The 27,324-nt window shown below is 32.5% G+C and overlaps 1 protein-coding gene across 1 annotated transcript; it reads left to right on the top strand.

The window, feature by feature from the left end:
• Nucleotides 1-694: 694 nt before the first annotated feature.
• Nucleotides 695-27,074, top strand: LOC130444166 (N-acetyl-D-glucosamine kinase). Its single transcript, XM_056779214.1, has 5 exons — nt 695-931; nt 13,904-14,087; nt 18,168-18,420; nt 26,269-26,826; nt 26,885-27,074. The coding sequence occupies exons 1-5, from the start codon at nt 900-902 to the stop codon at nt 26,911-26,913; spliced, it is 1,056 nt and encodes a 351-aa protein (XP_056635192.1). The 5' UTR covers nt 695-899; the 3' UTR covers nt 26,914-27,074.
• Nucleotides 27,075-27,324: the final 250 nt, after the last annotated feature.

Here is a 27,324-nt window from a genome sequence, read left to right as displayed (position 1 = left end):
TCAGCTCAAAAAATAAACATACATAAAACTGATAAATCCCTAAATTAAAAAAAATGCTGATTAGTTGGCAACGCAGCGCGGATATATAGAGACGAAAATGTGTAATTTAAAACAATATTGATAATAATTGTGTCTATTAGCTGATAAAATATTTTTATTGTATTATAATTGCTGCAATTGTTTATTAAAGCGTCATCTTTTATATGCTATAGTGAATTATAAAAATTTAAAGAATGGGTTCTTTATGAATTCCATAATAGTTGTTTTTTATTTCATTAGATGGCATAATACATTCTAAACAAGGTTGTACATATTTACAGTAATGTGATAGTAGTTAATAAATTGACTTGGAATTATAAATCATAAATAGGTACTTTACGTTTTGTCACATGAATTGTATTCAATAAAATATAATGTAACCAAGTCAAAAGAGTGAAAAAAAATATTGCTAAGTACCTAACCAAAGACTACAATAATGAACCTTATCCACAGTTTTAGTAAATATATGAAGAAAAGTAATTAAGGAAATATATAAAACTTCAATTTTTATTACAATAATCAAAATGAGGGTTCGTGAGTTTGTTAGTTGATTTTATTATCAATGATAAGATACTATCTCATTTTCATGATCGAATATAAATTGCCCGCCTCCATAATTTTTTAGTTGCTGCAAATATCTACTGGTTTTCGCGGATGGTCGAGTAACCGAATGTGACGTATTACAAATCGGACATTGTCGGAAATATTGGAGAGTGTACAAGTTCACGATTTTCACGTTCCTTTGACATAACAACATTCTATGTATACTGACTAGAATGTGTTTGAGGTATTGAGACAAATTGTATGAAAGTGGCGACGTGTCTAACATATTTTTGAAGGTTTAATAATTAACTTTAACAATGTCTATAAAACTTATTGGCGGTATCGAAGGGTGAGTTTGACATTTATGTTATTTAATAAATTATTGGTAGCTATTACATTTTCGGTACTGTTGACATTTTCAGTTACTTTAGTTAGGAAAAATAAAAATTCTCAAAAATCATATCATACTATATAGAAAACGGATAAGGATTTTAAGTGTTTTTGCAAAAATTTTAAATTTATTCGCTAAACGATAGTTTGAAATTCGAAATAAAATGCGCGCGAACATCGTTCAACAAAATATTTAAGTAGTTAAAATCCATAAATAAACAATGCACACTCCAGCATAAAGTAATAAATATACTCGAATGCAATTTTTAAGTGCTTCATTCTTGTGATTATTAATACTAGAAATTATATTCTATACAGAGTGGTACATATAAATGTGTTGTGAAGCACTATATATTTATTTACTTTAAATACTTTTTTTGATCTATTCGAAATTGTTTATTGAAATTTGCTATTATTATAGTTGAATGAGTTTCAATTTGGTAATTTTTTTAATTGGTTTTTGGATTTGAATTCAGAATTGGTTATGTTTATGACAATATTGAGGTTTGTACAAAATATTTAAGGAGTTTGGTTAGTTTTATTAATGCTAGGGATACAAATAACGATAATAACTACTCGAATCGGTTTCAACACAGTCGACACAAATTGACTAAATGTATCCCAAAATGTCATTTCGAGGATGCTTAATCGGTTCCAGATAACTACCTAAAAATAAAGACCCAGAGTAATATCCGTCATTGATAATTGTTACTTGGGATAACGGCTTGTAGAAATCCTCTTTACACCTATAGAATCTCGAGAAAAAGACGTTTTAATGCGAAAGTGTTTCTCTATCGATTTCAACAATGACAATTCGTAATGCTTATTTAAGATCCAGGTAACTTTTAAGGACAATACCTTTGATACCTGTGCATAAGCAATGATGGTTAGCTTGTGCATTGGAACACCAATTCTAGCATTATGAATGGAGGAACGCGATAATCACAAATGAGCCTCGTGGTGGATTGTTTCCAGAGATAATAGAAAAAAACGAGACCCATTGATACCCTTGCATCAATAATTTCATCCCTTTCTATGAAGTATAGTTATGGTCTGTGCATGAATTTGAGTTTAAATGTATTGGATGGTAACATGACAATTTCATGTCGCCATAGGCACTCAGTTAATTTTTATTGATAAAAATACGACACTACATCGAGATGAGTAGGTTTTAAAAGAAATGGGAAAGTCAAGGTTCCCTTCAATTAACGCTTCCACCTAGGTCTCGTGATATGAATCCCATAACGAAACCGTACAGAATCTGAGAAATATTTTTCCACAACTTTCAACAACAATCTTTTCTCGTGCGATCTCCATTCTGTAATTTTCCTTATATCATGCCGTTTTTCCATTCTTGGGTGGGTCTTGTTAAGTAAATGTCCAAAGTTTTTCTTCTAGTAGGGTAACTATGAATGGGTCTCTCAGTTGAGTTGTGAAAGTTTACTAATTTGGAGATAGATTCGAAGAGGTGCAAAGTTTGCACTGCAAACCATAAAACCTCTTGAAAGGCAAACCCTAGCGAAGATGCGATTCGAACAACGATTAGAAAGTTGTTGAAGCAGTGCGAGCATCGAGTTGTTTAGACACAGTTTTAATATCAAAACAAGCGGATCCTGATTTTTTTGCCAAGTTTTCTACATGTAAAGATCATCGAAGGGTACCGTCAATATGTAGACCAAAAAATTTGATCGAATTTGAGGATCGTATTATGTCATTGTTGAGTTTGGAAAGTTGTAAAACTCATTTCTAGAATAAAACTAAAGTTTTCACAGAGTTCAAACAGAGCCCGTTCGCGTCAGACCAGGACTTAATAGTAATGAGATCTTTGCCCATGGTAGAATGTAAAGTTTGTATATCTGGGTCACTCCAGGTTACACTCCGCGAATAAAGTGATTTTACCATTAGTTCGTAAGTCTGTGACATTATTGGACCTAAAACAGAACCCCGAGGTACACCACTGCTGACTGGTAAAGTAAAAAAAAAAACTTTACCATTAGCTTGTACCAGTTGTTTTATACATTCTAGAATATACTCCAGAATTTCATGATTAACATAATCAAACGCCTTATCGAAACCACAAAATACCGAAGCCGTATAAAATTTTTATTAAGTGAAGTATATATTTCATTAAAAACAGAACTCGTAGCATAATTTGTGCATTTATTAATGACGCTGCATACTAAAAAGTGCACTGCAGTGATTTGTGCAAATGGATGTAACACAGAATATTAGTTGTTTGTTAGAACATTCTATTTTATTATACACATTCCTTGATAAATTATTTTGTTTTTTTATACTCTATTAGCACTTAATTTATAATTATTATGTTATAAAAGATTTTGTAATTCGTTTTGATTCACATATAAATGTTAACAAATTTGAGAAATGCCATTAACTTTTTTGTTCTACTTACTAAAATCGAATATAATTAATTTTGTTAACGTCTGAAAGGCTTGGAGTGAAATAAATGGAATTAGTTTTGTGATCGAAATAACTTTGAGTTAATTACTTATTGTTTAATAAGTTTTTTCGAGAATAACTCACAATATTAACCCAACATTCAGGTCAACTTGAATATTGCATGAGGTTATTCAGATGTAGATTAAGCGCAATTAGTTTAAAAATGGGAAAATTTGAAAATCCACACTATATATTTAATAGATTTTTTTTGTAAAAAGAAATTCCAGACTAAAAGCTTTCAACGACCTGAATTATGAAGGTACCTAACACATATAAAAAATAGGAATAAATGAAATTCGGAACCTTTCAATTTTTACTAAATTAGAATCATTATTTGTTCTTAATAAGTTTTCACGGGACAATAATACTGAAGCGTTTTCACTTTAGATTTTATTTTTGTGGTTCTTGTCTCTGAAAATGGTTGCCATACACATTACGGTTTACCAGCGAGGTCTATCTGCGCAGATAGATCAGAACTTTTATGGAAATAGACCTATGCAGGTTTTTGTATCTGTTCAGGCGATCGGCATAACATCTAAATTGAATTCTTTTGAGCGACATCGTTTGGTGTACCTATGCGTGTGTGCAGATTGCGTCAGTTGTTTTCTAGCGATTATCTCAGACTATTTTTTTGTCGCTCGCATTGTATATCCACATATTTATTCAGCATTCAAATGGCGCCATCGGATTAAACAAAGAAATTTTTGCAGGATTTTGTTAAAATTTACAGTCACTATGTATTTGACAAAAACAAAGAATGCAGACAAAAAGAAGCTGCTTATAAATTGCTAAAAGAAATTGAGCCAGATGCGAATTAAACAGTAATTGTTAGAAAAATTGATAATTTGTAAAGCAATATTAGAAAAGAAACGAGGGAATATGAAAAATCTATAAAGTCTGGATATGATGATATAAACTGTACTGAAATGTGATACATCGATTTTTTCAATGTGGTTCAGGATCAATGCATTCCAAGAAAAATTGGATTAAATGTTGACATATTTGATTTTGAAGGTGATCCTAGAGATTTGTACTAAAATACGGAAACAGTTTTTTTTGATCAATCGGATCAAATTTGTTCGCATTATAAATACACAGAGGTTTTGGAATGACGCAAATTTTCAGATATTTCATGTAATATACAATGTTTCGGGACTTGATGCAAAAAATTCTAAAATTATTAGATGATGTGAAAATAATTCTGTGGCATAAAAATATTTTCTCGTATATGTTTGACGGAATAAATAATTCTACACTACTATCTGAAGGCCAGGCGGCTCATGCCGAATGGTTAAAAATCCGTAACTTTTAAAAGGACCACTCGTACAATCTAAAGATAGCTCAAATGAATTTTTCAACGATTTTTTAACAAAAAGATACTCTTTGTTTAACTCGATAAAATTTATGGTTTAGAAAATATGTAGATATTTAGATCGTTGTACATATCTAAGAAACCGTTAGCCATAAAGAGACTTTTTAAAGAAAATCATCACAAATTGTAATTATTCATTGAGAATACTTATAGAAGGTATTAAAACATAATTAAACATTTCTAATTGAATAGCATACTGTCGAACTTCATGTTCCTTACATAAGTAAATAATTGAAATGTAGAAAAATTTAGTTGGTTAGCCTTATCAAATTAAAACAAAAAAAATATAATAAATATTCGAAGTGGGTTCCTTGCATTTCTACACACTTCCGTAGTATACGGAGGATATTTTTTTGAACTTGGAAGAGCAGAATATTTTGCTTTATAGCATCATAATTGAAGTTTATTCTATCGATCATTTCGTTTCTTGTGTTTACAGATGTTGCATATACCAAACTGTTAGGATATACCTAAAAAATTAAAGCATTGTATGTAATTCAGGAAAACGTGGTCGCCATGTAAATGGACCTCCTCGACCAATCCGCCTATTAGGAAAAATGTTTTACATCATTTGGGAAGTGGGGAGGGGCTGAACTACATATCTCTGCGAATGTTTAGAGGAATATCAGAAAACATAGGTGGGAAATCATTTTGGAGAAATTTTAAGTATCGTTGACCATTCAGGTTGTTATCTAAAAAATATGGACGTACTAAATTATTATCCACTATTCCTGTCCACACATTAAGACAAAATCGTTGTTGATTCTTTGTTTCAATTGTACCGTGAGGATTTCCATCTGCTCATAAATGAACATTATGAAAATTAATAAAACCGTCTGATATGAAACCAGCTTCATTAGTAAACAGTACTTTTTCAACAAATGTATTATCAACATCTAGAAACCAACGAGCGTAGGACAGTATTGCTGGATAATCCTCTATTTCCATGGTATGCACTTTCTGGATGTGAAAGAGGTAAAGAAGTTGCTTCTTGAGAATCCTATGAGTAGTTATCGTTGACACGTTAAATTGTAGTGACTTAGTTTCACAAGAAGGATAATGCTTGGGCAGGTATCCTGAGAAACCACATTGTAAGAACTGTAATTCTAATTTAATACGTGAGATTTATCTGGAAATCGTATGAAATTGAGGATTTTTCTATATTTTACATTAGTTTATTCATAATCTCAGATAGGACAGCTGATGTACAAACTAGAACGGCTGAAACGGTGTGCTCTAGGCTTATTCTAGATTGTAAAGAAGGTCCAGATCAATTGGGGGCCTTCTGTCTTTCTTAACAACTGCTCCACTTAAACATGTGCGAAACTCGCTTGGTGATTAGCCTTAGAATCATACTATGGAGGATAAAGGTAAGGAAGATGTGCAGCTGTTTACGTTAAATAACTGTTCAAAAACCTTCCATAATGGTATCGACAAAGGGTCTGGTATGAATGTAGAATGTAGTGAATATAATTTAAAAGAAATTTACTTTTATACTAATGTAACGCCATCCCTGTTTAATGCATTTCGACGGACACTTTTTCTATAGGTACATATATTGTTCTCCTTCTCTTACACATAACGGATGATCCAGAATACGGCATTCTAATAATTAGCTGAAAAATCAGTCATTTAGTTTATAATAACGTACAATGTGATAAAGTTTAAATTATTGAAAATTACTTATTATATTTGAAACGTTAGTTGGAGAATGAATGAATATAGTAACACCATAATGTGGGCATTTTTAAGTGAGTTCGGTAACGTCCAATCTTTTTAATGTTACTGTCTATTTTTTACACATTGAAACCATTTTAATTTTTCTCAATATCGGATTAGTTAGCGAATTATCGGAAAATAATAGCTAACTCTTCATACGATTTTTCCCTTACTTATTTATATATTCATCTTTTATTTGAGCTAACATGTTGTTCCGGCTAAATTTCTAATATAATGATCCCAACTTAAGTTGGGTCTTCTTCTTGCTTCATCTTGTTTCAACGGTACCATTACGTTGTTCGTGTAATACATCCATTGTCAGTTCTTCCCGCTAAATGTCCTGCTCATTGTTTAAGTGCTTTTATTTTGTGGACTGTCTTCTTATCCACTCGATTCCCTTACGAACTCGTTTTGTTATTCCTTGCCTGTTTCAGCCCATAGAATGTTGTGTAACCTAGACAATTCCTATGACATCAGTTATCACTATCTTACTTTCTTATCTGTATGGTCTGGAATGGTAGTATGCAATGGTCAAATGGTTTTTTTCTTGAGTAGATTGCCATCTATTGATTTTTTGGAGCAAAGATCCTAGTTTGTGTATTAGTTGACACACGATCCCTAACCATCCTCTATTTGGAGAAACAAAATGATGATGAAGTTGAAATGGTTGTGTTGTAATTGTTGCCACGGTGAAGGAGAAATTAAAAAAAGTTGAACACTACCTGTAAAAATAAAATTACTAGAGACTCTGCTGACTTTTTTATTATACAAAGGCATTTACTCAAAAAAAGCTTTGTACGATAATTTTAAAGAGTAACTTGTTAAATTTGTTTGACTTATCAATTTGAAACCAAGTAGAATTATAGAATTGGAGACCATTTTAATTCAACAAGAATACCTCAGGAGGAAGTACCTTGTTATGTTGTTTAATTTAATTGGGAATCACTTTTAACTTGGTCCTTATCTCAAGTTTAAATATTGCGTCAACCATTTCCTCTTTTCTTATTATACTCCATACGATGACAATTACCTAATTAGGATATATATGCATTGTTGCAATTGAAATATATTGTAGTAAACTCAACTTGAGACGAGGGCATGTCTTTTTAAATTATCCACCTTTTAATTGAAAGCGCAACAGGGCTCTTTTCTATAAAAACCATTATAATGAAGCTAGAACGGAAATAAGGGTCATCGATCTAGATCACTTGAGTATGAAGATAAAAAAACATGAAAATTCCAAAAGTCATAATTGCATGTAGTGTGTTCTATTAGGATCTACTAGTATTATGACTTAAATGTGTTGGCGAATAGGTATATATTGTTAATAATTATTGATTTGAATTGGTTTACCGCGAATATAATGAAAGTTATATTTCTTGAACTTATAGTTTCGACTGAATTAGAAACAACTTGAGATAAATACCTAAAACTGCTTCTACAAATTCGCAGGTACATGTATTTTTTGGAAAGTATGATATTATTTTAAATTGTGCTGTAGATCTATGGAATGCGGAGGAGAATGTAGTAGTTACTTCAATTTTCTTTTCTGATAACTTTGGAGAATATTATAGCGATTTTCCCGGGGATAAACTCACTTCTGCGTGTTTCTATAATCCCACACTTGATAAAGAACGATAGAGAATCGAATAATTGTCTATTACTTATTCAAGAAATGATTCCAGTACATCGAATAACGCACTTCTACTTCTAGAATTTTTAATAAAAAATAATCGAGCAGAATCACAGAAAGTGGAAAATAATCAGAAATTGTAGTAACTCTTATGAAAACAACATTTTTCTACGCTAAATTGAATACGTTTCTTAGAAATAATACATTTAGGTGGCTATGACTGCTACAATATGGTGATAGGCGTAGAAGTCAACAAGAAACGTGTAATAACTTTATTAATTTATATTCTAACCGAAATCCCATAACAAGATCTACTGTCAGTAAATTAGTCAAAAAGTTTAACAAAACTGGTTTAGTCAGAGATGTTTGTGTCCTGATAGAAGACGATCCACACTTGAGTACTAGTCAAAGATCCAGGGAATTTGATATTTTGTAAACATCCATAATGAAAATTTTTCGTGATAAATTCCACCCATACAAAGTAACGTTTGTTTAAGAGTTGTCAGATGACGATTTTGATAGACGTGAAGAGTTTGCAAACCTAATGATGGAAAAATGTTACAACCAATTTTTTTTAACGATGTTATGTTTTGCGATGCGGCCACTTTTTGTATTGATGGAAACGTATATCAGCATAATTGTAGATACTGGTCACGTAACAATGCTCGTTGGATGCGTGAATCCCATACCCAGTATCCCGAAAAATTGAATGTATGGGTTGGAATATGTATCTTAAATAGTTCGGCGTATTTAGATTTATTGGAATATAGTATTATACCTGAGTTGGTTCGGATATTTCCAAATCCAAATAAGTATTTTCAGTTATATTTAAAACAAAAACTGTATTATAAATTTTCAGACGATAACAATATCCCAAATGACAAAACTTGGCTACAACAAGATGCTGCTCCACCTCAATATGCGTGTGTGGTGAGGCAATATCTAAATAATGTGTCCAGAAGATTGATTAGGAGGCGTGATCTTATCGAATGGCCCCCGCGGTAACTCGACATGAATCCTTTAGACTATTTTTTGTGGGGTCACTCAAAAACCATCATGTACAAGTATAAAACAAAACCTGCCGATATTCAGGAATTAAAATATAGGATTACCACACAGAAAAGAAGAATTGAGCAGTCAGTGATGTTCCAAAATGTATTGCAAAGTTTCAAAAATCGCATGGCTTGTTGTATTGAAGTAAATAATCGCCTTTACTGTTTTCTTAAATTCGTAATTTTTCTACTTCACACTTCTAACATGACACAACATTTAAAGATTTGTCTTCACTTGTTATAGGTTTTCTGCTCCATGATTTGGATACATATTTTACTGCACCAGTTTTTAATAACTTACTGACACTAAACCTTGATACGAGATTTGTATTAGCACACAAAGTATTAGAAAATATTCAAATTAAACGAGTTTATTTCATCGTTGCCATCTAAATGTACAATATTTATTCTAACTTTGGTGGAAATACTTTAAATGTAGCTATAACTCCGAAATTATGGCATTTAGGTATAGGAAACATTAGATGAAAAATAATCAGTATTTTTTAAGGATTTCTAAAAATACACCGCATGTCGTATCGCAAGACCCTTGTGTACAAAAATTTATAAAAATCATACAAGACGTTTGCGAGATAATTGAGGCTTTCCATATATAAAACACACTCTGTATATACGAAATATACAATTTTAATTATAAAGTGATCACAAAATTTGTGAACCGAAAATAATAGACATAATTTTTAAGAAATAAATTGTTATATTGTAACGAAGGTTGAGTCCTGAATCCCGAAGCAATTCTTAGTAATAGTAAGTAAGAGTACAATCTCTCAACATGGTTAAGTTACTGGAAATGTTGAATCTGTTCAAGTTGTTTAGGACATTCTTGAAAATTGAAACATTGTGAATTTCAATTTAAGACGATAAAAGTAAAGTAATAAAGTACAGAAATCTGTGCAATTGAGAAATATGCTAAGTTCAATCTAGAGAGGAACTATCGCAAACAGGAGATTATTATCTTGTCCGATAGTCAAGCATCCAATAGAGATCTAAGCTTCAATATCATAAGATCCAAACTCGTTTTGAATTGCCTAAAAAAATTAAACGAGCTAGACCAGAAAAATAAAATTATCCTACAATGGATTCAGGGATACATCTGCGAAGGGAAATGAAATACTGATAAGCTCGCCAAACCGGGTGCAGACAAGCTTTTCATGGGACCTGAACTCTTCTGTGGAATCAGCTACAGAATAATAGAAAAAGCAACGGAAAAAAGTTCGATAGTTATTTAGAGTTAGTTAGAGTAGATCTGCTGAATGTATCAACCTAAATAATAATAATCTACCAATACTAACAGGAGTTCTATCGGGGCACTGTCGTTTGCGATTTTTTTGTGCTCATTGTTGAGCCAATAATGTGGATTTAAAAAAAAATAGTAGTTTTGCATGAGCACAAAAAGAAGTGGAATTTCCATGGTAAAGGTGCATAAATTATGAATTTCCCCATAATTATGTTTAGACCATTAATTATCGTTAGATAAGTATAGCACTTAACTTCTGGAATAAAATTTTATACGCCTTATCCTGACATTGACCCTTTACTATAAATATATTATCGCTAGAAATAAAATAGACACACACATGTGAGATTCATTATCAAGTTCTTCAGATAACTTTATCATTGAATCATATAACGATAAACAATGAGACAAGCTGTCACGTCATATATGCCATTATCAATATTATTACACAAGAAATAAGTGATTTACATGATTAAGGATTATTTGTTTTATTGTGATTACTGGCAAATAAAATACTTGAGCAAAATTAAGGTAACAAAAAAAATAACAATTGACATTGAACATGAAAAATACTTATTTAAATTAGATAACAAACACCTTCGTGTGAATTTTGTCACTCGTTATCTAATTTACTATTAACCATTCGGGTATGGGTCATTTAGGCGCGAAGGTTAATTTTAACTTTAGGTGGTTGTACGAGGATGGTCCTAGAAGTACATGGCTAAACAAAGAAAACAAAACAAAAAATTGGAAAAAAATATATTTATTTTTCAACGTAATCTTCTTTTAGCTTCATATACTTTTCCCAGCAAATTCAATAAGTTTGATACCCTTTGATCTTTGATCACCGAGCCATTTGTTCAAGTCTGAGAACACAGGAAATAATCCGAGGAGGCTATATGTAGTGAAAAGTTTGCATGATTTTCAAACTTCATTTCATTAATTTTGGGCATTGCAATATGCATGTGTTATACTGGTGCATTGTCTTGATGAAACAACACTGACTTCTTAGCCTAATGCGGCCGCTTTTGCTTGATTTCTTCCCTCAAATGTTACAATAAGCTCGTATATTACTCGCTGTTGATAGTTTTTCCTTTTTAAATATAGTCAATGGAAATTACCCGGATGGAACAATTTTTGCCTCTTTTGGAGCCGGTTCTCCCTTTTCAGTCTATTGTTTTGATTGTTCTTTTGTTTTGGGTAGTGATGGACCAACGTTTGTGAGCAAACGCGACACCCTTCCTGAGCACAGCTTTCTGTTGTCCAAATTTTCAGTTAATATGTGATGTACTGCACTAGGTATGCTAGCTAGCGTAATTCTACTTGACGATTACCAGGTAACCACTTTGTGGATTTTCTTCAACATTTCTGGACTCGTCACCTCATTTGGATGACCACTGCAGTGCTGGTCTTTGCGACCTGTACGTCCTCGTTTAAACTCTGCTACCCTATATTTCACTATTAATAACGAAATAGCACTCTCACTCATAGTTGAATCTAGTTCAGCTTTTATTTTGGTTGTATCAAGTAACGATGACCAATTTTTTCCATGTTTACAAATTTACTAAAAACGTAGCGCCTTCAAACTTGAAATATATGCTGTATAGATTGTGTGATGGTAGGTTACCGCCGTAGACTTTGAAATCATGAAGAAGCATGTGCTTTATTCAACGAGAAACATTTAGAAAGATCTTTAATTACTATAAGCACAGTGAGCAGAATTGTTGAAAAATATTATGAAACGGTTTTCCAAAATCTGGAAGAGCAGAATTCCAAATTATATATTTTGCTCTCGTTAGTCGATCCTCATACAACTACAACAGAACTTGCCTTGCAACAAAATGTTTTCCAGTAATTTGTAGAAAAGTTTTTAAAGAAAGAAAAACTGTACCCATACAAAGTGCAACTTGTTCATGAACTCTTAGAAGAAGGTCTGGACGGACGTTTGGAATTTTGGAAAATCTTCATGAGACATTGTGATGAAAATCCAAATTTTCTTAATAGTATAGAATTTTCAAACGAGGTAACGATTTGTTTGAGTGGTATAATAAATCGACACAATTGTCTAGGGGAAATCCCCACTGGATTCAGATAAATAACACCTAGTGCTCTCAAAAAATTACTCTTTTGGGAGTCAGGAGTCCTCAAAATGTTCCTTTTTGTTATTAGTATATACGATTCTATTCAGAGCGTGGAACACTTGTTCTGACCGTGGCGAAGTTGGTAGAAAACTACGTACTTTTCAAAAAATAGATTTTCTAATAATATCTTTGGTAGTTGCATCTAAAAGTTCTTGAAAAATAATTCTCCGTTTCAATACATTTTAAAGTTTCTGAAATAAAAGAAATGATAACAACAGACTCTGATTTGTCCATACCAATTGAGACATTGTGTCTTTCTTTTCTTGTTTATCTATACGTCACACCACTAACTGTTTGCTCATCATTTTTCCATGCGTACTCAACAAAAATTCCATGATGTACACACCAACAATATCTTCAACATAATATCGGAAGTGGAGCAAATTTTGAAAAATTACATTAGATGAGCTAGGACGTGAAAGACTTTGACTTATTGTGTACCCGGACTGTTTACCAATTAGCGAGCAACGACTTTGCAAAATGAACTTACTGTCTGGTTTACTCTTCTGGCTTTAAGAAGCTTGAATGTAAGTAGCTTAGCTTTTTTCTATGGTCACCCTCGCAGTCACAGAGGAGATGTTCGGTGCTTTCCTTTGGTTTCTTGGAAAAATGACAAGAGCTGTTGGGAGTTTCTTCGATGCTCCTCAGATGGTAGCTCACCGGGCAGTGTCCAGTGAGCATACCACTAGCTCATATTTGCTTAATCAAATGGCTTTTTGAGACGATCTGGTAGAAGAAAGAACACCCGGGGCTTTACTCTATGCTGGTAAATTCTTATCTTCCTATTTTCTTATGACCATAAATTGTTTGCTTTTTGAGAAACCTTTAAAATATTGTGGCCCTATGAAACTAGTTGTCATGATCTTCTTTGCCAAGCGATCAACTTACATGTTAACCAACTTTTTGATTCTTTCCCATTTAGTTCAAATACTGTGTGCATTTCCATAGTAACTTTGACTCAATTTTTGCGTTGTGCATAAGGTTTTCAGCCCATTGGTATAGCGAGCTTGATTCTTGGGCATATACTCATGCTCCTACTTGTATATTTTCTATTTTGGAACCATTAATATAGAATACCAATGATCCTCGTGAAAACGCAATCTCTACATTTACAGTTTTGATAAGACAGGAAAATGTACCTTTTTTCTCCGTGATTAGTGTGCCCCACTAATCTGGAGAAGTGCACAACTGTCATGTTCCCTTAAGAAGTTGTTAATTACCCGATTAGGAGAAGTAACCATCGCGACGGAATGACCGATACCCATTCTATATCTATATTAGCAACGGTACTTTTTGCAGTGGTAGTACACATTCCAATGCAGTTATAATGGATTCTTCGGGAAAAATAATTGGTCAGGCGAAAGGACCATCGACTAATCCATACCAGCAAGGCTTAGAAGAATGCCAAAAGAGATTAGCACAACTTATAAAAGAAGCCAAAAATCAAGCTGGTATATCTCCTGAGACCAAGTTGAATGCATTGGTAAGTATAGTCAACCAGAGCACGTATCGCTTCTTGAAATCCAATATTATTAAACTAGGGAACAATAAAAATAAAACTTGTTTTTAAAGAACTCAAAATTTAATAAAATGGAAAAAATAAGAAGGAAAAAGAACTGTCCATTATAGTTTAGTCTGCTAATTGATAAGCAAAGCAAAGTTGATATTAGACAGCGACGTGCTCATTACATTTTTTCGTCGACCTATACATACTACGATAATCATTTTAACAAATTTTTGATTTGAAGCGTTGAAATTCTTGATTTTATTTATATGTACAACAAAATCAAATCAATTTCGGAGATGAATGTTGTCGTGCAGTTTGTGCTAATTCATCATTATATCATCACCGTCTAATCGTCTAAAGTATAGCAAAGGGCACCTCTGGGTGTTTCAGCAACTTTTCCGAAACAATTTTGTGGATTATTGCTCTCTCTTTCCTTCTATTTTTGGCTATTTCTGTAGCCTCTCTCCATTTAGGTTTATCTGTTGCTGATCTTTTTCGATAGTTCGTCTCCATGTTCGTACAGATCTATCTCTTTTTATATTGCCTGTTGTATTATGATTTAATTACCTCTTTTTATATTGCCTATTGTATTATGATTTAATATTTGTTTGGTTGATTTTTTTGGTTTTCGTGGTGTATTTTCGCTTTGTAATCGTTACCTCTATTTCCTCTTCCTCAGTTATGTTTCAAAGATGTTTACTACTTGTCCTATTTTGTTTGCAAATATAGGTTGGTAGGTTGATGAACGATTGCTACTATATATATCTATATAGTAGCAAAAGTGTTTTGTGCTAGGCCTATTCAGTATCAATTTTGCTGTGTTGTAACATTTTTGTTCTTTTGCTGTTGATATTTGTCCAACTGGTGCGGCCTGTTAGTTTCTTCTTGCATTTGATTTTTATCCTCTATTTTTCTCATTATCTAATCAGTTACAATTTTAAACAGGGTTGGCGACAAAACACATTCCTGTCCCACTCCCTCTTTGATTTTGATTTGCTGGGATAACCGTTCTTCGTTCTGTATCCTGATTGTATCGGTTTGTGTAATTAATGATATCAATTTCTGATGCCAAAATACAAGAGAAAAGTTTTTATTTTGGGTACTTATGGATGTATCTTCAGATTCACGTGCTCAAACAGCACCGCATTTAAAACTTCACTCCTGGGAAGCTTTCTCATACAGTTTTTATATTATAAAATGAATCATTGGTGAATGTTGAGGGTTTGCATTCTCCGTACTTTTTTAATTAACAATACCAGCACAGTGTACTCTAGTTCATTTGGTTATTACAAGTATTTCAAGTACATGAAGCTAGGTAACTATACACATCGATCACTTGTACTATACATTCCATATTTTGCAACATTCAGAAACCAAGATTTTTTCAAGAAAGAACAGGTCAAATTTTGTTGGGAGAGTTTTAAACGTGGTAAGCTGTAGCCCCGCATCAACCATCTTTTTTTTATTCATGAATTAAGTTTATCGATATTTTTGTTACAATTAATTCATTTGTTGAATTTAAAATTTGACGAAATTAACGAATTAAATGTTTTAAATGACTCCCGCTGACCTGTATATACTGATATACATTTGAAATTATCTCCAAGCAAATTCTGCACAATTGTTTGCTCTAGGGCAGATAATTGGCATATTCTGTGACAATTGCAAAATCTGCAGGCAGAGTGGAGTATATTTTTGATTTTAGATGACCCCACAAAATGAATCCAAAACGCCAGAAATCCGGTGAAAATATTGGTTCAAAAACTATTTTAGCGTCTATGAAAATGTGGGGCCTCATTTACAAGTCACCAAATTCCACAAAGTTGAAGTCGATGCTCAGGATTACCTTCGTTTAATTCATACAGAACTCTCAGATTGCCCTGAAGCCACGGCACTGGGAAAATAATTTTTACAAATTTCATACAGTTTTCTAAATTTATATATGTCATATATCAAATCTAATGGATTTTATAAATAATTAATTTGACAGCAAATGACAGACATTGTAATAGATGTCGATGTTTTTATAAAATCGTGGATTTACGAAATTAACTTAATGGTGATCTCGCACCGTGTCGTATTATAGTGATCATACGGAAGAATTGTATACATCAATATGGTCCCAGAAGTACCTGGCCTGACCTAAAGATCACAGTAGTTGCTTGAAAAATACCAATGTATTAGAAATTTCACAATCTATACAGCATATGTTTCAAGTTTGAAGACACCATGTTGTTTAGTATTTGTTTGGCAGCCATCAATAGCGAATGTTTTCACTGTAAAAATGACAAAATTGGTCATCGTTATGTGCCACAATATTTTTATTTCAAAGGCATTAGCCCAATCAATATATATTCTGAACTAGATTCTACTCTGGGTGAGACTGCTCCTTCATTATCAACAGTAAAATATTGGGTTTTTTAGGATGCACGTGTGATAATTTTCATTTACTATCTTGAAATAAAAGCTATCAACAGCAAGAACTTATTGCAATGTTTGAACAAAAAAAAGTGTTGTTTCATCAAGTCAATGCACCAGCCCACACATCCTTGCAATGACCAATGACCACAATTAATGAAGTGCGGCCTTATGCAATCTATTCGCCAAATTTAGCTCCCTCGGAATATTTTTGGTTCCCAGACTTGAAAAAATGGCTTGGTGGTAAAAGCTACTCCAACAATGAAGAGGTGATGCTGGAAGTTAATTGCTATTTTGAGGAGCTTGATGATTCTTATTATAATAAGTGTATCGAACATATTGAACATCGCTGGTGAAGTGTATGGAGCTAAAAAAAGATTACGTTGGAAAATGAATATATTTTTTTCCAAAATGTTTTTTGTTACGCCTGGTACTTCTGGAACCATCCTAGTATACTGGTTTTCAAAATTTATCGGAAACTATGAAATTGGTCATGTTTAATAAATATGTACGAAAATATTGATTCTTAAACTATTTTATTGGTGTTAAATTTTGTGTACTCAATACAATGTAAAGTTCTTCCAATATCAATTGCAGATTATAAAAACTTATATAAAAACCCTTTTGTTTGATCTACCATAGGCGTAGATATCTCATTTTATAAATGTATTATTCTTATAAATACTTTTAAAAATATGTGTTTCTTATGCGAGAAAGTATTCGTTAAAAGGCAATAGAATCCTTATAAATTGGACAGCCGTTATTTAGACAGATGTACTTAATTGTAGTCCTACTTGGAACTTATACCTGCCCGTAAGGAAGTTTGGTTTAAACAGGCTACCAGACGTGAATTTAGCCCTTTTTGTACTCCATTGATCTATTAGAATTTTGGTAGTGTTTTATCTGACCCAAATAATCTTGTTGCCACCGAACTATCCTTGATGATTCGATGATTGCCTTTTATTCAGTTTTTTCTGTTTAAAACCACATGTTGACAAAACTTGACGCATTGTTTCCAAACTGATATGATTGTATTCTGGATAATTTGCTACCTTTTGCTGTATTACTTCTAATGTCGCAACGTATAAAACCTTGATTAGCTTTGTCAACTGATTTCAGTTTTTCTTTACATATTTTTCGGTTATGTGAATGATCCACAGCAACCCCTTTCATGACTACTCGATAGATAGATAGATAATAGAAAATTTATTTACTATAGTTAATTCGGCAATTTTTATTATGATTGCATTATCAGATTGCTGAATATTTTCCTTTTTTATACATTCGAATATAGTTTAAATAACTTGCTGTGTTTGTATATCTAAATCTTTATTATTAAATTCATATCTGTCTTTATTCTCACTATACTGTGCAAATTCATTGTCTTCATTCGCCCATGGTCTAGAGAACGCCATATTTCTATTTATTTAAAAAAATTTATAAATTAAATTTCATAAGGGCAGTAAACATTTTTCATTTCTTAATTTGGTATGAGTGCCGTGCGTAATTATGAAATATTAATTATTCCTCGCATAACTGTCTTCTGCAATTGATATTGGAAGAACTGCAACACAATATCAAAAAAGCATCGTAACAATGAATTAAATTATATCCTGGAATGTTTTTTGTGTTTAATAGGGTTTAAGTTTAAGCGGCTGTGAAGCAGAAGAATTAAATAACAAATTATTAGAAGGACTTCAATCAAATTATCCAAATTTAGCTGAAAAAATTATAGTTGCCAGTGATACCGAAGGTTCAGTAGCGACCACCTCGAATAAAGGAGGAATAGTCTGTATAGCCGGAACAGGATCAAATACGCTATTAATAAATCCTGATGGTACTAAAGCACAATGCGGAGGATGGGGCCATCTACTTGGAGATGAAGGCAGTGGTACGTATCATTCAAATTTAAATATGATACATATGGGTTGATTTATTAGTGTGATAAAATGCAGTGTCTCCTTTGCCCACATCAATTTGAAAACTAAAGCAATTATTGACATCGTTAGTGTCCACATTTTAAAATTATTTACAATCTTTAAAATGCTGTGTTATATCAAAGTTATATTTTTGATTTTAACCGATATTTTATTACTTATTTTGGATTAGCTCAACATCCTCTTTGCAATAAAATAAAGTTCAATGCATACTTTTGTCCTTTGAGATATAAATTTTGAGGGATAATAGCCATCATTAGCCTTCACATTTGAAAATTATTTAAACTTTTACAGGGTATTCCAGAATGCTGTGCCATATCAAAGTTACATTTTTTCAAATAAAGCACCCTAATATCATTGCATATTTGGAATTAGTTTGATTCCTCATTTCAATAATATAGGGATATGATGTGTTTTATGTTTTATTTAAAAAGTTACAACCAATTTCCCATAAAAATCGTAACAAGTTCAATACCCTGTACAATGTAAGAAAAATTCAAAAATGAAGATCCGTTACGGCCAAAGCATTCGAATATAAGTGAAAATTCAGAAAAATTATGTATTTCGTTAATATTAATTGAATCTGATACAGGGTGACTCAAAATACTAATATATTATATTCGCGGTTTTTTCAAAATTAATGACCCTGTATTTTATGTGTGTATCAAAAAGTACTGTCAACACACTTAATTATTGAGATATTTTGATTTTTCTGTGCAAAACAATGATTATGTACTATGGGCGCTTTTCTTAGTGTCGAGGTTAGTGGAGAGGTGGCACAACAAAGTTCGATAACTTGAACTTAATATAACACGCGGCCTCGAGACAGGATAAATTTCTCCACGATTCCAAACACGTCGCCTGGGTTCGTGTAAGTATGGAACAAAGGTCGGGTAGAAGGTTTTTGGATTTTCTCTAAAGTCAAGTATATTGGGGAGGATTAATTTAATTCTATACTATTGGGACATTGAAGGTTACTGAATTTCCTGGGTCAAGTATCGGTTAGTCACAGTATCACACAGATGGATTGTCGTTTTATTGAGGGAATTTGTTCGGACAAATGTGTACCTGTATTAAGTATCTTTAAATGCAAGGTCACATGACGTGGTCGTCACAGTACCTATATCAATTATTTAGAAGGGTTAGGTTAGAATTAATTGGGAGTTGGCTATGATTTACTTGACAAAAACTGGTATGACATGGTAAATACTTTTGGAAGAATTTGGACTAGGACAAAAATGAATTTCACTAGATTTGATATGATTGATATGATCTGGAACGTTTTCCTACAAAAGCAAATTTGGAGAGATTGATGGAGCTGTTCAATTGCACAGGTTCGGTTAATTATGACACACAATCAAACTAGAAGGTCGTTGAGTGTATAGGGAGATATTGTTGGTGAATATGTAGTACGGCCATATTTCTTGAGGAACATTGAAATGCTGGCATGTATTTAGATTTTCTAGTAAACCAATTACCTGTGTTATTGGAAAAAGTCCCACTTTGTATACGTCAAAGGATTCGTTTTTTGCACCTGCTTACGCTAATCAATTAATTGAATAATCTATTTCCTGAAAGATGGATCGAAAGAAATGGTCACCAAGGTCACCAGATTTCAATAAAATGGATTTATTTTTTTGAGGTAACATTAAGAATGAAGTGTACAAAATATTTCCAGCAACAATATATGACATTATGAAGATAATGCGGAATGAATTTCGGAATGTGTCTATAGAAGGTTTTGAAGGTCATTCGAACACCTCTTGTGATAATCAGACGTGTACGTATATGATAGCAAATAAGATAGCTTTTTATTATTTCGTTCCTGTAATTTATTTGTATTATACTCGATTTTTCTTTATATCTAACCTCTACAGTACCAAACAGCAATGATAAAATGTCAGTTTTTGACAAATAAATCATAGCCAAAAATCAAAACATTCCAAGAACTTATAATTTCAGGTAGAGTAATAAATAATAATAATAAAATATAGGGTGATTCATTTTGTAAAAACCGCGAATATAATATAACAGAATGTTATACGATGGTCCTCAAGATATTTGAACCTCAATCCATGTCATCCTTTATCTCAAAAAAGATAGTAAGTTTGTCTGTTAGATGTATCCAACTATCAGATAACGAATTTAGATGATTAGCTATTCAAAAAGCTAAAGTGCATTGAAAGAAAATGATTATGCGGTAAAAATGTTTAACAACATAATCAAGAACAGGATAAACAGATACTATAATTAATTAATAAACAAAATAGAAATCGACATATTTCAATGAATATAATATTAGTATAAGTCATAAAAGACAAAATACATTATCCAAATATTTCACTGAATTAAAATCTAAAACGCCCAAAAACAAAAGAAGTAATATTATATAAGATAAGTATCAAGCATCAGACTTTTTAGGTGCAATACGGAAAACGACTTGGCCTTATGATATTTTGATCTAACATTCTTTTGATTTGACTTTCTACTTCTTGTTTGTGAATAAATTGATACGGTACGTTCTTTATTATTCAAATGGTACCAATGACTGTGATGCTGTCTACACGGGGAGACATCTCAATATTTAGAAAATAGACTAAGAGGTCATCAATATGATAAAAAGAAAAAAATTGCATTAACGAACCACGAAATATCAAAAAGACATACCAGGATGTATTGATATCTAGTTAGCCTAGACCAGTTCCAAGCATAAACAAAATATTGCGTTACCATAGCAACGAACAATAACTTATTAGAAGTATCAGTGTGAAGTTTGACGTCAAAAAAGTAAACCACCGAAATTGTGAAAATCAAAAAATTGTAGTATCGAGCCATCATCAAGTAAGAAGATTTAGATATGCTTAATACCCTTGGTGATTGATCAATGTCCTTCGTATGCGACCGTAAAAAATTGGACTGCAAGCTTCAAAAGAGGTAAATTTTCCATTGAAGATGATGACCAATCGGGAAGGCCAGTTTCTGTATCAGTCCCCGAAAATATCGAAAATTTTTTATACGGATTCAAACACACCGGAAAGAGAATTTTTAGAAGTGGTTCACAAGGATAAAAACGAGAAAGCTATCAATGATAAAAAAGACTTAAATAATTTAACTAAAATTTATAGTTCTATTTTATGAATTATAATGCAACTACGAATAATTCGATGGATCTATTCTACATATTTTTCAGATGTAAAAACTAAGGAAAAATTAATTTTTGATGTTAAGCAGATTTTATTTTGTTATTCAGGATGTAGGTGATCTGATTGATTAATATAAATACGCAAATTGTCAATGTCAAATCTTATTTTGATAAAGAAAAAGTAGTCGAAACGTTAATAGTTATTAGATGCTTTTGAACAAAATTTTAATTGAGACATAAAATCGAGATAACTTATTTACAAAACCATATAAAAGAAGCCTAAGAAGTAAGAAATTGAAGAAATTAAATTAGATGTATTTATTGAGTTGATATTATTAGGAAATCAAGTTTCTGAAGGACTTGATAGTATATTGTCCTTTAACATGGCTTTGAATTAATTACCCGTAGACGAATATATAACAAATGATGATTATCAGTAGAATCATTTGAAGTAGGGGGTATTTTTTGCCATGTGGTCGCCATGACTGGCGTATACAAGGCGCAATCTGGAACATCGAAGTTCACCACCATCGAAAAACTTCTAAATGAAAACTTTAATCGGGAAGATCATGTTAACCATATTTTAGGATGGATAAGGCAGGATTTTAGTACATTGGTAGCCAAAAGAAGCCACAGTGACAGGTGCCTATTATACCTAGTCAAAAGTTCGCCATTATACAAGCTTCTAACTAGTTGAATATTCTTTAGATTTGGCATTGAGTGATATCCAAAACTTGAATCCCTGAAAAAAAATCAAACACTATATTCCTATGTAATCTTACTTTCCCGGAAGGAGATTCTTCCTCAGGAAGTGGTATTCGGCCTCAGTTATATACTTTACTCAGAAGGAGTAAACAATCAATATTAAATGGACGCCACCAGCTTTTTATCGAAAGATTTGACACTTCTAGTGCGTACTTTTTTTATACCTTAACTATGTTTAGTATATAGTTCTTAATCATACACTATTTTTTAATTTTTTAAAACGGTATATTAGTTCATAGAAAAAAAAATAAATTTAAATACCTAAATGACGCGCAGGTGTGATGTAGAAAGTAAGTAAACAGATTTAAGTGAGGTTAGAAGTAAATACAGTTTAAACAGAGTTGTTGTGATTCTTTTAAAAAAACACTCGCACGGCTGTGAGTATTCAATTTTGTAAAATACTAGATGAAGTATCTTTGGTGTATTTACACCAGAATGTACAAACACAAGTATAAAAACACCAAATAAAGTTTTCGTGCAAGGAAAAGCGACGTAAACAATGGTTTTAAGCTATAAGAAGGCAGGCAGTCCAGTATATGTTTGTTAAAAACATTTCAATGTAAGTTTTATCTATTATTTGAAAAATGTTAACTTATTTTTATTTTTCACTATAGCTTGAAACAGATTTGGAAAATTATATGATGTGGAAACTAACTCAATGCAAAAAAATTCTAAAAAAAAACTGCTGCTCCAACCAAATTCGATTGCCAGAAAGTTCGGAAAAGGGCATTTCGTGAAAAACCTCGTCCGATGGCATTAAAACGACAAAAAACCTTCAAAGCTACCATCTTTATGACTACATTTTTATAAAGTTCAAGCAAACAAATGTGATAATGACGTAATATAAGGAAGACTAATTAGTACTACTCACGATTCTGCTTTTACTCGACGTATTTCAGACGAAATAAATAATTGATTATTAGCAAAGAACGTAGCAACCATGGCATATACCTTAGGTAGATTGCCCGATCTTGCTTCGATAAATCCTATTTCGGCCATCATTTCAATTAGAATAGTCAATGAAACCTTTACAAAAACACAAATCGCACTTAACAACCAATTACCTCCACTCACAACAACAGAATGGCTTTTGAAAGGCGACATGCGGCGACCATGTTTCAGTATTTACTTACTTTCTACGTCACAACCGCAGTAACCAATAGAAACATGTTTTCTGCCACATGTTTTTATTCAAATTATCATTAATTTATATTTGTGATTTATAATATTTCAATTTATAATACAATACAACCTAAATTCATAAATAAGAAGTAAAATTTTTAAATATGGCAAATACCCAAATTGTCGACGACTGTAAGGCCGGTCAAATACAAAAATCACATATATATCCGGTGGGGGAGACCTTTGCAGAACACAGAGAGTGTACCCATTATCCACATATTACACACACCTGTAACACATTTCATTATTTGCACCATATTTACCACAAATCACACACAAAGGCGACATCTGTCTCATTATTTTCATTGTCACTACAGATATCGTCCATTTCAATACCAGTGTCAGAAGATGATGCATCGGTTCTTTTTCTGATTTTCTTTTTAGTTTTGAATTTATTTTCTTCTCTTCTTTTCGGTATTGACGCGCTTCCTCGATTTTTTGGCGCTGGTGCTGCTGGTTAGTATTTTTCTTTTGGCTTCATCGAGACTTTATTTGTTCGAAACTTGGTCTTCTCTAGTTTTGCTTTTTTCTTTTCTTCCAAAAAGTTTTATCAGTGGTGTAGATGTTAAAATACTCGAATGCTGTTTAGGTCTCCTGTTCGGTTCTGTCGGTATTTTTATTTGGTTTTGAAAGGAGGTCTTCAACACTGCAACTGAGAAAAGGTGCTGATTTTGAAGTCGAAGCAATTGCAGCAACTTTAGGTTACGAAGAGCAGCATTGCTGAGAACTTCGTAAAAGTTCTTGGGTAGATTTTGGAATTCCTTCTGATGAGATATCTTTTTTAATCGTAGCGTCACCTCCATCATCAAAGACTGTTATTTCTTCTGGGTCATTTAAAGCACCACTCGCCGAAAAATCATCATCTTGAAAGACAGAAGGGTCAATTGGGTAGATACCTGTTGCATTGAAGCCTGACTCTCCTTTACCTACTGATGCAGCCAAAACAAAATATTTTCAAAATTGTCAATTTTATATGAATTAATTTTTTCTCCTACATGGGATTTCATGTAAAGATTGCACTCATTCTTATAATATGATTGGAGGGGTCCAACGTCTAATTGCTGAGTCCTATGTGACGTGTGGGGTGAAATAGATAAAATTATAATATTATTGGCTCTGCAAAAATCATAGGCTGCCAAGGAGACATGACTGCTATGGTTGTCTAATATAAATAACACTTTCGTGTTCTGATGGTTTTGCATGGATGACAAACTGCTGAAGACATTTAACGAATAAATCCTCTGTTATTCAACAATTCTTGGAACATTCGTATTTTGCTCCAATAGAACCATCTTTCTCCTACAGAACTGAATGAATGACGAGAGAAAATAAACATTGGATCTATAAAACCCCCAACGACACTCATTGCACAAACAACTGTGATAGTGCGGCCCCTTTCCCAGCTTGTCATCGAGCCAAAATTTTTCTGACTCTTTAACGCCAAAACTTTCCCTGGTTCCTGCACTGTGGAAATTTCAGTTTCGTTAACATTGCAGATGTTTCTGGGAGAAAAGTTGTTTTTCTATAACTAGCTGTAATAGTTCGAAGAAATGATCGACTTCCTTTTTATTGAAGGCAGTGGCCCTATTTAAACTGGTTCCTTCTGCTTTTATTACGGCAATTTTATTTCTCTTCTGAAACCCTACAAGCCAGTCTTGATCTGCCATTTTTATTTCGACCTTAAAATGATGTTTTATGCCATTCTTTTCGGCAAACTGAAATGCCATGCGTCTGCTGACTTCTTCATAAAATATAGATGCTAGATATTTTATCTGTTTGGACATTTCCACTTCCTGGTTCCTAGTAAAAACAGTTTTTCTACCCAAAATAGGAGTGACAAATTTTCCTTTCTGAATTCTTTCTTGTAGGTTGAAAACGGAATTCCACATCTTTTAGCGTCAGTTCGCATAGAAATGGTGGCATTCAGGTTTTTATCTGACCACTTTGCTCTATTGGTTACTCTAGCACGTGGCTTTGCATCTGCAATAAAGAGAAAAACTAAAATAAAAATTCATTTTTGTTCATTGCCCTCATATGAAATCATACATTCAAAAATAATTTAGGTCCTAAAATGTCAAAAAATCACTAATTTCAAAACGTAAAACTAATCTATGATGTACCATTCAACTGACAAACTACACACATTCTTAAAAAATTATAAATATAAGAACTTACCGCTTATTTTCAATGATGATGAAATTAGAAGAAACAGAAGAAAAACAAATGGCCGACTATTTCAGGTCAACGCTTGCTGGTAGCAGAATCAGTCAAACACTCTCGATGCTGCGGATTTAAAAGCAGTCGTTTTTACCAAACGCTGTTGCCGGATCTATCTTTCTCAAAAAAATATAGGGGTGACCGGTATTGGCCACCGACCGCTATTACCCCATTTTACTCTATTAAATAGGTTGTCTCACGAATTGGGAAATGAAAGAAATATGTAGAACCAGTCAGAATGAAATTACACTAATAAAACAGTTAGTATTTTTTAAAATAAGTAATTCAATAATCAAATTCAATGTTCACAGTACATAGGTGGATAATATTGCAAACAATTTTCTTAAACAAGATGTTATTTAGAGGAGATAACGGATAAACAAACAGTCAGAATTAGTAAGAGTTTTTCTTACTTACTATGTACACATAGAAATTAGTTAAAGTATCTTGTTTAATCTACTGATCTAGCAAAACTGATATAAATCCTATTTTTCAGCTTGGTACGTGTCCCACACCGCTATAAAGTACTGCTTCGACGACTTAGACAATTTTGAGAAATCACCTTATCCTATAGACGAAGTTTGGAAACTAGTAAAAGTTCATTTCAATATCACAACCCAGCCTGATATTCTAGACTATTTCTATATTAAATTTGACAAAGCATTAATAGCTTCTTTGGCAAAAAATCTATCAGAATTAGCTTCAGTAAAAAAGGATCCTCTAGCACTACATATTTTTTCAAAAGCTGGAAGCTGCATAGCCAAATCCATATCAGCGGTAGTATTAAAAGCTAGTCCAGAATTAAAGAACAAACAAGGTGGAATACATGTAACTGCAGTAGGATCGTTATGGTTCAGCTGGGAATTACTAAAACCTGGTTTCATGAAATTTATGTCGACGACCACTATAGAAGAATTAACTTTAATAAGACTCACAGTTGCCCACGGGGTCGGAGCAACTTATTTAGCATCAGATAAGTTCGAAGTGCCATTACAGAGAGATTATTTAAAAAATTATACTATTTTATATAATTATAAAAAGAATAAGTGCCCAGGTCAGTATATTCATAGTTTCTAGTAATTATTGAGGTTAAAAGTCTCAATAATTTTTAGGTCAATGTGAAGCAACAGTTTCTTCATGAAATTTTGATTATAGAACGGGTACTCTATGAATAAATTTTCTCTCTAGTAAGAAAAATCATAATAACCTAAGGTTATTGTAAAGTATTTTATATGTATGTATACGTATAAATTTGTAAGTTAAAGATCGAAAATATACAATAAATTAAAAAATTCGACTTTTTTACGTTTTTTTTGTGATAATATTTCAGTACATCTAAATGTATAAAAAAATATGTCCTGACTCTGACTGACTCATCGAGTGATCGACTGACTGACTGACTGATAAACCGACTGATTGATTGATTGGTAGACTCACTAACTGATGGACTTATTCATTTACTGACTAACTAACTGATTCTTTGATTAACTAAATAATTGACTAATTAACTTAATAACTGACTGACTGAAGTCTTACTAACTCACTGACTGTT

Source organism: Diorhabda sublineata, chromosome 5 (assembly GCF_026230105.1).
Source record: "Diorhabda sublineata isolate icDioSubl1.1 chromosome 5, icDioSubl1.1, whole genome shotgun sequence".
Classification (NCBI taxonomy): Eukaryota; Metazoa; Arthropoda; class Insecta; order Coleoptera; family Chrysomelidae; genus Diorhabda; species Diorhabda sublineata.
This window is presented reverse-complemented; position numbering and strand designations above follow the sequence as displayed.